This window comes from Limulus polyphemus, unplaced genomic scaffold, assembly GCF_000517525.1.
Source record: "Limulus polyphemus unplaced genomic scaffold, Limulus_polyphemus-2.1.2 Scaffold94, whole genome shotgun sequence".
Taxonomy (NCBI): domain Eukaryota; kingdom Metazoa; phylum Arthropoda; class Merostomata; order Xiphosura; family Limulidae; genus Limulus; species Limulus polyphemus.
In genome coordinates this window covers 772121-785819 of record NW_013665704.1, presented here as the reverse complement: position 1 = coordinate 785819, position 13699 = coordinate 772121, and the positions used below count along the sequence as shown (strand labels likewise).

General features: G+C 34.2%; 1 protein-coding gene across 1 annotated transcript in view; it reads right to left on the bottom strand.

Annotated features, from left to right (window-relative positions):
• LOC106469094 (protein Wnt-11-like) overlaps positions 1-13699 on the bottom strand; it is a 43175-nt gene that overhangs the window by 12094 nt on the left and 17382 nt on the right. The window contains exons 2-3 of the mRNA XM_022398373.1: positions 10236-10477; positions 7629-7906 (exon numbers count right to left, since the gene is read on the bottom strand). Of these exons, the coding sequence (XP_022254081.1) occupies positions 7629-7906; positions 10236-10359 (402 nt within the window). The 5' untranslated portion in view covers positions 10360-10477. The remainder of the gene's footprint in view (positions 1-7628; positions 7907-10235; positions 10478-13699) is intronic.

Here is a 13699-nt window from a genome sequence, read left to right as displayed (position 1 = left end):
TAGAAACCCACTAGTTTTGTTAGTATTGTATAACACAACAGAAACCCACTAGTTTTGTTTGTTAGTATTGTATAACACAACAGAAACCCACTAGTTTTGTTTGTTAGTATTGTATAAAACAACAGAAACCCACTAGTTTTATTTGTTAGTATTATATAACACAATAGAAACCCACTAGTTTTGTTTGTTGGTATTGTATAACACAATAGAAACTTGCTAACCATTAAACCAACTGAAACTGTACGAATGATAATATTGTAATATATGAACGATAATGTTATAACATATGAATCATAATATCAGGATATACAAAAGGTAATGTTGGAATATAAATTGTTGTAAATTCAGAATTTTCAGAAGACGAACTGCATAGACCAGAAAAATGAAATAAAAAAACGTAAATCACTTGAAGTAAACCACTGCGAATCTTTCAATTCATGGTCCCCATCCCGCATAAACGTGTTTCATATCTTGGGACTACGGGTGCACTATTAGATGTTTTCGGTTTAGACAACAGTTGGCGGTGGCTGCCGTTGTGTTATAAAACACAACAGAAACACGCTAATTTTGTTTGCAAGTATTGTATAACGCAATAGAAAATCTCAAGATTTGTTTGCGAGTATTACATAACACAAAAGACAATCTCAAGTTATGTTTGCGAGTATTACATAACACAACAGACAATTTCCAGTTTCGTTTACGAGTATTGTATAACGCAATAGAAAATCTCAAGATTTGTTTGCGAGTATTACATAACACAACAGACAATCTCAAGTTATGTTTGCGAGTATTACATAACACAACAGACAATCTCCAGTTTTGTTTGCGAGTATTACATAACACAACAGACAATCTCAAAATTTGTTTGCGAGTATTACATAACACAACAGAAAATCTCAAGTTTTGTTTGCGAGTATTAAATAACACAACAGACAATCTCCAGTTTCGTTTGCGAGTATTGTATAACGCAATAGAAAATCTCAGGATTTGTTTGCGAGTATTACATAACACAACATACAATCTCCAGTTTTGTTTGCGAGTATTACATAACACAACAGACAATCTCAAATTTTGTTTGTGAGAATTACATAACAGACAATGTCCAATTGTTTTTACGAGTATTACATGACACAAAAGAAAATCTCCAGTTTTGTTTGCGTTGATCTATATAAGGCCAATACTCGATATGAGTGAATATATATATATATATGACTATATTACAGACTGTCACGTTGAAACACACCACTATTTGATTAGTAAAAACAATGACACTTATTATATACTGATGAAATAAAGAAAAGATAAACTAGTTAAAGCAAACGAAAACTATTTTAAATTAGTTTCTATCTATTTTCCTAATTATCATATTTGTATTGAAACGTATGCTTTTATTTTCTGTTCGAGTACAAATATAGTGTCTGCTCCGAAGTTTGAGTGTTTTAAACAAAAATCCCGATATTCTTAGATTATATAGACGATATACTTTTGTTGGTTTATCTTAATAGCTTACAAATGTGCATTCATAACTGTTAGTCGAACAATTTCTGTACTTACTAAATTATTCAAACAAAATTTTTTTATACTAAACTAAACTTATCCTTAGAGAAGTAGATAAACATTAATAAAGAAATATGATGCACTGTTGTCACCGTTCTTCCTAGACAATTGTTACCACAAGCATTTCTCTGTTTGAACTTTAGCTTGTGATTAATATGTTTAACTGTATGTCACCAAGCCGGTAACCTGATTTGTAACTTGGGGCAATAGCTGTTAAAATGAGTTCGTTTTAAAGCCAGGACATTGGTGTTTACTGCAGTTCTCGATTGTAAAGTCATTCCGCAAATATGTGTTCATTACATACTACATATGTGTGATAATACTGGTCTCTGTCCGCACTGGTAGAGCGCTCGGTCGAGTATGTCTCTAGATGTATTTGAAAACAAAACTGAAGTGGATATTATACACTTCTTAACAGTGTAATACAATAATGCTCAAAATTAAGCTCAAGAATTAAGGATATTTGGTTTCAGACATCAAAAGTAGTTCGTATAATTGCCTTATTGTTTCACATGCACTCTAAAAACCTGAAGTGTGATAGGTGTGATCTCAGCATTAATATCCTTTATTGCTAAAAGAGTGGAATTTCACACCGCAGAGTGTAAGTGAGAAAACAATATGCAAAATGTTACGTAAATGGTGTGAATGTATATCATTTTTGGGTGTATCATTTGTATCAATACTTCTAAAGATGTGATTTCATACTTCACTTTATTAAGGCGTGAATATATTTCGTTAGTTAATTGTAGACCAAAGATCATAGTTAAACTGCTCGTATTAGATTAGAACATAGGTTTTCATACCATAAAACTTTTGCTGGAAATATTACAAATTCTTATTAAGGAAATAAAACTGGCAGTAAAAAACAAACACAAAAGGAGGAATATATAGAGAAGCTATGTTGATTGGCATAGACAATATATTTTGTTCATTGTCCAACCACTTTGATCAGTGCTAAGATGTGACATCCAATGGAGATCAATAACACAAAACATAATCAAAGTGCAATAAAAGTTTTTGGCTGATTTCTTTTTTCCAAATTGAAATCATATTTTTAATTTGCCTCTGGCTTTGTATTTTTTAAAGCACAAGGAACAGCTTTCATTAACATGATAAGACACGTCAAGTAATATGACGTAGTTGTCAGGCAGCATCAAACAACAGACTGCCTGCCACCTATGGTATGCCATTGATAAGACAAAATCGTACAGTTTGAATCATGAATGAACGATGTTTCTCTTGTTTGTTTGTTGTTTTTTGATTTGCATTGACCATAATGGAATAATACTTGTCAGTGTTTCTGTATTTTCTGAAATCTATTATTCACAGTTTATTGTTATATGGTGAATACTAGATTAACTTCGTAAGTAACCAAACAACTGTAATGTCATTTTAGGAGGTTTAGTTCAGTGAGACGTACTGTGTGACCCGAATAAGAAACGAATCTGTGAGACATACTGTGTGACCCGAATAAGAAACGAATCTGTGAGACATACTGTGTGACCCGAATAAGAAACGAATCTGTGAGACATACTGTGTGACCCGAATAAGAAACGAATCTATGAGACATACTGTGTGACCCGAATTAGACGCGAATCTGAGAGACATACTGTGTGACCCGAATTAGACGCGAATCTGTGAGACATACTGTGTGACCCGAATAAGAAACGAATCTGTGAGACATACTGTGTGACCCGAATTAGACGCGAATCTGAGAGACATACTGTGTGATCCTAATTAGACGCGAATCTGTGTCAACCAAACCGCGAAGAGCGGGAGGTACTATCAAGCTAATATTTGTGTGGCTATTTTAACATGTATTTATATCTTTGTATGAATGTTTTCCAAATATATGAACGTCTATTCATAAGCTAATAATATTCTTATTAAATAACTTAATACTAGCGGAAGAGACAAGTGTGATATTTTGTTTCGTATTTAACACAAGAACAATAATTTGTTGTTACAGCAATGTCCTCGCCATGATACTGTTAGAGGATACTATAAAGTGAACAAACCTTTCTTGTCATAACAATATCCTCGCCATGATACTGCTAAACGATATTATTCAGTTACAAGTCTTTCTTTTCACAGCAATATCCTCGCCATGATACTGTTAGAGGATACTATAAAGTGAACCAGCCTTTCTTGTCATAGCAATATCCTCGCCATGATACTGCTAGAGGATACTATAAAGTGAACAAGCCTTTCTTGTCACAGCAATATCCTCGCCATGATACTACAAGAAGCCGTTATTCAATAATTAGTCAATGACAGCCATAAACAGTATAAACTTCTTATCATAGATATTCAATATGCTGAACCTTGAACGAATATAACTAAATCCATTCATCGTGTTAGACAGAGCGCAGATAGCCCATTGTGAAACTTTGTGTTAAAACAAACAGACCAATGAATTAAAACTAATTTATCATATTCATATACCATTAAATCTTTTTCTCTCAACGCATGCTACTTTTCAAATTACGTTCGTATTTCACCAAATTCACACGTACCCATGTAAAAACAGTGGGTTCGTTTTTAGCTCTACAACGAAGCAAGAATCATCAAAATTTTGATTAAAAATCCTGTCTTCTGAGAACCCGCGAAATTAGTTTCGCGAACAGTTGGCACTCCTTTGTGACATCATTTGATATTGCAGATATTATTAAATTAACTTGTCGTGAGATGTTTTCATCACTTCGAGACCAGTAAAGCTAAACTGTTACGATATTTCTACGTAAGAATGAGTCATAAATGATGAGCGGGGACGTGTATCTAATTAATATAAATTAGTTCCCCAGAAAATACACTAAGAAAGCTGTCCTCTAACGGTGATTACGAAATCGTAAGGATATACGTGGTAAGTGTACCAATAGTATCCCTTTATACTGAAATTAGGTATACACAGTCTCCATAAAACTTTTGACAGATATTTATGCTCCATTTAGACGTTTGAATCGAAAACCTTTTCTGTCTCTTAAAGAATTTTATAATTTGTTAGGAGTATATTTTTCATACCCATGTTGGTTAATGAGTATATATATATAGAGAGAGATATTATAATAAAAAAACAATGACTATATACATTTTAATCCTCAAAGTATCCATATAATTGCATCATATTGAGTGAAATCATTTATTTTCTATATAAAATACATTGGAAACTTAAGGAGTAAGAAGAGGGGTTATTTTTGCTTTGTTTGTCTGTTTTTTTTTTAGAGCAAAACCACAATGGGTCATCTGCTGAATCTACCGCGGAATATCGATCCTAGAATTTTTGGCGTTCTTCTTAAACTTACCATTGGTCTACCTGGCTACGGGTGGACCAATGGTAAGTATAAGGAATCTTGTAACCAACAAAATTAAGGACACACAGGCAATTTGGTGCATAAACAGTTTAGAAAACTATTTTATAAATCTGATGGAATTTTGAACCCTATCAAGTAATTCTAGGGTTCAAATAATACTTCAATGGGGGAAAAAAAAAGATGATCACGCGAACTGTATAAGAATATTAAACAGGTGGCGACATCTTTCAGTAGCCTTAAGAAAGTATAATAAATATCAGTTCCATTAGTAGAATTCTGGTAAAAAATATAGGTCTACAGGTTAAGAGTCACACTGCACGGCGTAGAATTGTTAGTTACAGTTCAAAACCATTAAAATAATTTTCCATACACACAAAATATTAGTAAATCGACGAGTCGCTAACAGCATGAAAGTTAGGGAATGTTTCTCTAGTTACGTTTATCACCAAAAAACTTTTTGCTTTTAATATAGTAACAAATAAAAATAAGTTTATTACATTCAACTTAAATAATACATTGTATAAAACAGGGTATTATCAGTTGCCGTCAGTACTAACACAGTCGTAATTTAAAGTGTGAGTTTAGTAGGTTAGTTGGTCAGTCACAATACACAGGAATGCAGAAAATGAGGTCATTACAATAGTCAGAAAATGTTAGTTCTGTAGGGTTAATTAGCGTTCATCAATGAATTATACTATATAGAATCCAGATTCTGTTTCGACCACCTCAAATCTCAGTACTAGGTGTAAATAAAGCACTCTTTGTTGCTTTGGAAAGTCACCTGAAAGATACAAGGGACAAACTCCAAAGTTCCATACACTTGGAGACGCTTTATGAGAGGAGTGGCGGTCTATTCCTACAGATGTGTACTACCGGTTGGCAACGAGTGTTAGTAACAGAGTGAAGGCTGTCAATAACGACACAGATGGGTCCATTTCTTATTCAAACTACTAGGCCAAAAATATCGAGAGATACATACGCCAGAGGGACAGCGAGTGACGTACTACGTTATTGGAATTAGGAGAAAAAATTCCAGGTGCTCTTACTTAATAACAATTATTCAACAATTCACCATATATTTATAAGGGACGCGGTGAATATGAGAATGGGATGTAAACTTTAGGATATAAGTTTTACTTATTGCCCCAGTATGACTTGTTCTGACTCGCCTGTTTTATTTTATGCTTTCCTGTCTCATGAAAATCAACTATCTTCACATAATCGAATGAACATAGTGAGTGGTAGTTCTAGTTGTGAGACATTGAGGGCTCGAGCTTATAATTACCGAATTCTAGTTTATTCCACTCACACACTGTATATAAGTCCTAATTTCGTACATGCTTCTCCTAAAAAGAATACGGCCTTCCTTTTCTATTCCGTGGTTTGTACTCTAGTTTTATTCGCCAACGGTTGCGGAAGAGATCTCTCTGCCCCACAAAAACCAATGGTATGAAGCTGGGCATATCTCCTGGTACATTAACAAGATAATTAATAGATTTAAAGTTGATAAAGACGTAAGAGAAAAAACGTTTACAAGTTTACAGGCACATCTTGAAGTCAGCGAGTGTTTTGTTGATAAAGGCAGCAGAATAAACCAGAATTACACCAATATCTTTCGACCACTGTCTTAAAAACTCCCTCGATGCAGAGTCGAATGAACTTTTGTGCGCTAGCTTGAAGGACTGTGGCCTTGGAAACTAACATCCACGCACTGTGAAGGGTATGTGAATAGTTTATTAAGATGTGTGCATATGTTTAAGATTGACTCAGAAACTTGTTACAGTATAAACTGTGGTGTCGGACAATATCACGTAATCACAACCACTAGATCGGGCGAATCACGATGGAGTATATGGTTCCAAGAGTACAGGTCCTGGAGCATCGATCTCATAATGTACGATTAACCTCAGTTTACACGAATTGTAATAAATATAATTTTAAAATAATAATCTTTTATCTTACTCTAATGAAATCTGAAACTTGATGATCTCAAATATATGAAATAAGTCGAATCTTTGGTACCAGAGAGGTATCTAAAGATTAAATCCAAACGTTTGTTTCATTACGTTGTGGTCTTTATCTACTGATCACAAAAGTGTCTTATATACGTATAAATGTTTTCGTCGCACCCTGTCCACCTGTGGGTCATCAGTAAGTCTCCGGGCTTACAAACATATGGTATTATCAGAAATGGTACTTGTAAAGTCGTTTTCCATTAAAAAAACAAACATTTAACGTTTTAACAATATTCATGTAGTTAATCATAAGTACTAGTAATTTGAGTTTGTATAGCAAATGTTCAAAAGACAACGAAAATGTCTGATAAATATGCAACCTAGTCAGTTTGCGCCTGACATCAAAAAGTAAGGATATTTTGACAAACTAGGAAGAAGCGTTGATTTAAATATCTATTATGCAACAAAAATTCAATTACAACATTAACTTATTCAGATTAAAACAAAAGAGAGTTGAAGTTAAACTAACAGGTCTCTTCTTCGTCTTTACAGTAGTAAATTTGTATATCCTGTTAAATGCCCCCCTCAAAAGTAATTCCAGAGGTTGTTTCTAGAACATTTGTGCATCACAAACTTTACTTAAGATACTAATATCCCCTACTGAACGCATAAGACGGTTACTTTTGAATCAATGTGAATGGCAAAAGACATTTTTATTTCTCTAGTGTGTTAAACACACTTCCTTCACTTAGTTGTTTAAATAAAATATAATAAATCAAAGGGTAGAGATAAGAACATTACTTGCCCTCCTTCCTGCTCTGTTGTTATGTCTGTTTAAGACACCATCTACAGTCTTCTTCGTTTTCTTTCTCATCCAAGGGCCATCAGAAAAAGAACGGGAGTATTTTATTCCATATTGTAGATTATCTGCGCAGCCGCCCCATTTGAAATCCCCGTGTGGCGGTCCAGTTGGTACATGTCCGCAGCCGCACAAGAGCAGCGTCCCGGCACTACAGGCACGTGCGACGGTGTGGCCCAAGGCAGCAGAGGAAAGGGCATACACAAAGGCTTGTTCTCTCGTCCCTGTAATGCAGTCATAGAATCAACACCCATAATAGATCATTTTATTTTAATACATCTTTTATCACGGGTGACATAACCATACATATGCTATTCAGATATGTGGATACGGGAGAAAATTTAGTGTATACACAAGTCAAGTGATGTTAAGAGGCTTTTCTAACACATTGTTTGTTTAACGCTCTTCTTCAGAGCGTGAAAGAATTTCTAGAATATGTTTGTTCTCGGAAAATAATGTTGAAATCAGTTAAAATCTAATGTGTTTTTTTTTATATATATTTCCAACAGATCATCCTCGTTCTTTATCTATGACCGTTTCGCTTGCTTTGTTTCTACAGATCTTCTCTAACCGCCGCGTCATCATGCCCATATCTTATAGGTTAGTTTGGAAAATAAACTACAAGCAACACTTCCTATGTCAACCAGTCTACGAGAAACTGTGGTAAATTGAACCATTTCTTAAAAGTGGCCACACATATTCTGTTGTATATAAGAAACTAGCACCCTTTAACTAATTCAGTATCTAAACCACTTCCTCGTCTGTAGTATCAAGCTCTACCAATCTGATTTCCCAGAACATTCTGGTAAAGTGTGCGAGCTAGTCAGGACCTTCCGTTTAATTTTCTTTAAAATATTATTTCTAATTTTAATTAGTTTTGGCCTAAACTTCAAAGTACCTCACTATAGCTCTCCAAACGTTCTGATAAGAACATAAAAATTAATCCCCAGGCTGATAATGTTTGTAACAAAATAAACATCAAGCATCTTCAATTTATGTTCTCTGTCTCATTAAGCCTAAATAAATAATTAACTGTGCTGTCCATTTCACATGCTACATAATTTCTTGTGCAATTTCTTCATGTGAATCGTACCTGTAATTGTTACATTATTATGACATGCATGTTTTTTTTTATTAATTTTACAGGGAGTGAGGAAGGGGGGGGGGGTTAAGAACTTATCTCTCTTCCTATGATCCGAATAGTCAAAAGTTAATTTGTATATAGCAGTCACTGAGTTTTAGAGCAGCCTGCAATAAAACGAACAGCCATCATTGCTTTTTATTCAAAACCAGCAAGTTTAATAGACTTTGACCAAGTTTTAGAACAGCCTGCAATAAAACGAACAGCCACCATTGTTTTTTATTCAAAACTAGCAAGTTTAATAGACTTTGACCAAGTTTTAGAACAGCCTGCAATAAAACAGCCATCATTGCTTTTTATTCAAAACCAGCAAGTTTAATAGACTTTGACCAAGTTTTAGACATGCCTGCATTAAAACAGACAGCCACCACTATAACTGACTTTTGGCTTAAACTTATAAGACTTATTCTAGATACTTTTGTTGAAAACTTACCAGTTTATTAGACTTTTATCGGATATTAGACAAGCCTGCAATAATATTAAAAGCCTCATCTGTTCGTCGTTGAAAAACTATCAATTTTATTATACTTTCACCGAGTTTTACACATATCTGCAATCGAATTGACAGCCACAAATGTTTGTTGTTTGTAAACTAGCTAGTTTATTAGTCACTAACCGAGTTTTAGACAAGCCTACAATAATACTGCCTGTCACAGCTATTGAAAGTTAGCTAGTTTGTTTGTCTTGACTACAACAAGAATATAAATAGCATCTTTTAAGAAAGAGTCAAAATAGTTTTAACAAAAACGTTCTTAACGTCTCAGCTTATCATTTAATGGACTAGTACAAACTGAATTTACTCGGTACAAAAACTGTAAAAAGTAGCTTTAGTTATACCATATGTCATATCTGTATTTCTGTTCTATTGCTGATAGGCTAAAAGATTTAAACTAGGAAACTTACTTTTTACAAAACCATTTTGTGATATACTAGCAAGGTAACAATACATTTCAGCTTTAAGTTTAGCTTCAAATTTATATTGTGAGAACTAGCAATTAATCTCAGAAATGCTTTTGAGATTGATAATTCCGTCAATTTATTTAAAGGTGTGTTAAAAGAAATGAATTAAGTTGCATCAAAAGGAGAAAAAAAAACCTACAGAAATCCCATTTTTACAAAGCAAAATATATTTGTTATCAGAAAACTGAACTATTAGTGTGCAGGTTGGGTAAAGCACATTATTTATATAGATAAACAGGTATAATTAAACATACAATCTTCAAAACATACTATAAAATATTTTAATATTACTCGAACTACAAAAATATTTTAATAACTGTACAGCTGGGAAAAAAACTGGATCGGTGACATCGCGCTTAGCTCTAAAGTCATTCAACAATTCGTGTAAATTTAGCATGCCCGTGTGAACAAGCCAAGAACTTAAATACATTTTAACCTTACGTAATCTGTACCTGATGTGAGATCAGGGGTGTAGTTTGGGGCCTGAATAATCGATGAACAGTTCCATCTTCTGTCGACAAAAGTTTCCTGACACGTTGTCATGGTAACGTTAGATGCTGTAGTGACGTAAGGCATGACCTCCAGTTCGTGCTTACAAACCTTGCACTGTCTGCCCTTGTCTATCAAGTGTCGATTCCGGGCTTGTACACACCTGGACCGCTTATCCCAAGTTATCGTCGTCTTGGCTAGAGATCTGAAAATTAAATAAACAACTACTAAAACGTATTATTGGAAACACATACCAACAGAGGGAGTGTTAACCAAATTATGTTCACGCTGAAGGATTATGTTTAGTTGGCTTAAACATCCTAGTAGTTGCATTGCCTTGTCAGCGATTCTGAATGTGACTGTTTTTGTACAAGGCAGTTACGTCATGTTTAACAAGATAAAAATCAGTTAGTGAGCTTTCTCACGTACACTAACTACATTGGCGTTCGTTCCGGCATCAAGAGCGTCTAATGTACCAAGCACGAACTACTATACTCACGATCTTTGCTCGGTTTTGTTCAGGTTCTCCTCAACACCTACAACTGAATTCCATGACCCTGCATACGTGGGTCTCAACTCTCAAAGAATTGAAACCGGCTTCTGATTTTGTAAAATCAGAAACTTGACAAAGTTCACTCAGGACATGATATTCATGGTCCTTGGACCCATTTTATCTTATGCTTTCTCTCTATACATGTATTGGTATATTTGTCTTCCACACAGCTAGAAAGATTAATATTTCTCTCCCCCCCCACACACACACTTCTAATGCGACATCTAAATTTTACGGAGTATTAATGTGGCTATGAAACATTTTGCATTTCTTAAAATAATTAAGTGCTCATAATATAAGAAAAGGCATTATTCACAACTGTACTATACTGTATTTAATAATTCAACTTCAAAACTATATCAAAACAATTAGTTTAGCTCCCATACCCCCTATATCAGAATAGTACTTTCTATGTTAAGTCATAAGTATTTTAGCGTTTATCTAAGAGTTTTCTATTCTTTACCTTTGACATTGTAGTCTTTTTTTAATTCGTTCACGAGCTAATACAGAGTTTGAGTCTCCCTGTAGTGTGTGAAATAAATTATATTATAATTGTGTTGCTCAGACATTTGATTATACTTAATATTTATGAGACATTTACTAGTATTACTCCTGAGGAAGGTTTTACTTTAGTGACTGGGTAGTATTTACTAGTAACCACTCTTGAAGGAGGCTTTACTTTAGTGAATTGGCGGTATTTACTAGTAACCATTCCTGAAGCAGGATTTACTTTAGTGAATGGGCAGAATTTACTAGTAACCACTCCTGAAGCAGGGTTTACTTTAGTGACTGGGCAGTATTTACTAGTAACCAGTCCTGAAGGACGTTTTACTTTAGTGAATGGGCAGAATTTACTGATAACCATTCCTGAAGCAGGATTTACTTTAGTGAATGGGCAGAATTTACTGGTAACCATTCCTGAAGCAGGATTTACTTTAGTGAATGGGCAGTATTTACTAGTAACCATTCCTGAAGCAGGATTTACTTTAGTGAATGGGCAGTATTTACTAGTAACCACTCCTGAAGGACGTTTTACTTTAGTGAATGGGCAGAATTTACTGGTAACCATTCCTGAAGCAAATTTTACTTTAGTGAATGGGCAGTATCGACTTTTGAACTATCTTAGCAGTATTGCTAAGATAATTTAACATCTGAACACTATCGTATTTGCTGGTGTATAAGACGATCCCATTTATAAGACGACCCTGGATTTTTTGAGCAAATTAATGTATTTCTTTTAGGTTCAGTGTATAGGTCAATCCCTATTATCAAGCAAGTCTAGGATGTTACTTTTGTAAAGAAATTCTTAGAAGTTATTTTTAAAATGCGCTAACCTGCGCTCCGGGGTAATCAATACAGCCACAAGTGTGTTTTTTAAGCACTTCAAATGCTACAGACAGTTCAATGTGGCATAACTTTAAGTGACAAACATGTACTAAACAAGTTTACAAAGTTTTAATCACAGTTGAACTTTTCTATCACACAAAATACTAAACCTTAAGCTATTATGTCTTACTGTAATAACATGTTTACAAGATTAGTGTACATTACAGAAATTATTTTAATCACAGTTGAACTTTTCTATCACACAAAATACTAAACCTTAAGCTATTATGTCTTACTGTAATAACATGTTTACAAGATTAGTGTACATTACAGAAATTATTTTAATCACAGTTGAACTTTTCTATCACACAAAATACTAAACCTTAAGCTATTATGTCTTACTGTAATAACATGTTTACAAGATTAGTGTACGTTACAGAAACTATTTTTTTTAAATATAATATGAGCAATATTTTAGTATGACAGATGAGATCAATACGTTTCAAAGGAAAAATGTGAAATAAATAACTTATAGTTATGAAGAATGACATACATGATACAATTACAAATCTTTTATTGTAACGCGGTAGGTAGCACGATGTCAACGTAATTACTCAATAAGGTAAACAAAATAAAAGGGAAAATATGCTATTAACGGGAGAGTCCGTCTTTACTGGAACTCTATCTTTCAACCAGTGCATAAGACGAGGGGTAAAACCAGGCGTTGTTTTAAGAGTAAAAAGTATCGCAACTAAGTAAAACTTGTTCTTCAGAGTAAATTGCTGATTGGATTATTTACGCCTGGTTGACTGAAGATATAAGTGATTACATATTATCATAACTCAAAATTAGTGTAGTCTAAAGCACAGAATCGAATCAGAGTAAATAGAGTTTATTATATTTCGTTCAGAAGATTTTACAAGTTGAAGAAAAATAGAAATGGATTTCCGGTTGACATTCCTCTCGTATCAGGAAAGCAGACTATAAAAATATACCAATAGCTGAAGTTATGTCCTAGACAAGAACATCCAAGTTAAAAAACGCTATTATGTTAACTAAAACGTGAAAGCCCCCCAGTGGCACAACGGTATGTCTGCGGACTTACAACGCTAGAAACCGGGTTTCGATACCCGTGGTGAGCAGAGCACAGATAGCCCATTGTGTAGCTTTGTGCATAATTACAAACAGAACGTGAAAAGGTTACTACAGACACGGGAAATGGTTCATGTGATGGCAAAGTGCCAGAAATCTCACAAGTTGTTTTTATACGCAATAATTTGAAACTGATCGATACGAGTTCAACCAAGGGCAGCTTATCTCTCTCTTATCGCATATTTCTTAGTGTAAACTGTACGTTCTGTAAGGATATGTCTATATACGTATACTGTACTGCCCCTAATTAACGCCTCCTCTCTAAATATCAGTACTTTTATAAAGCTTACCTTGTGTGACAGCAGTATTAATCCAACATATAATCCAATTTTTATTATCGTAATTTTGGTTTGAAAAAAAAAGAAACACACACATACACACACACACACATATTAG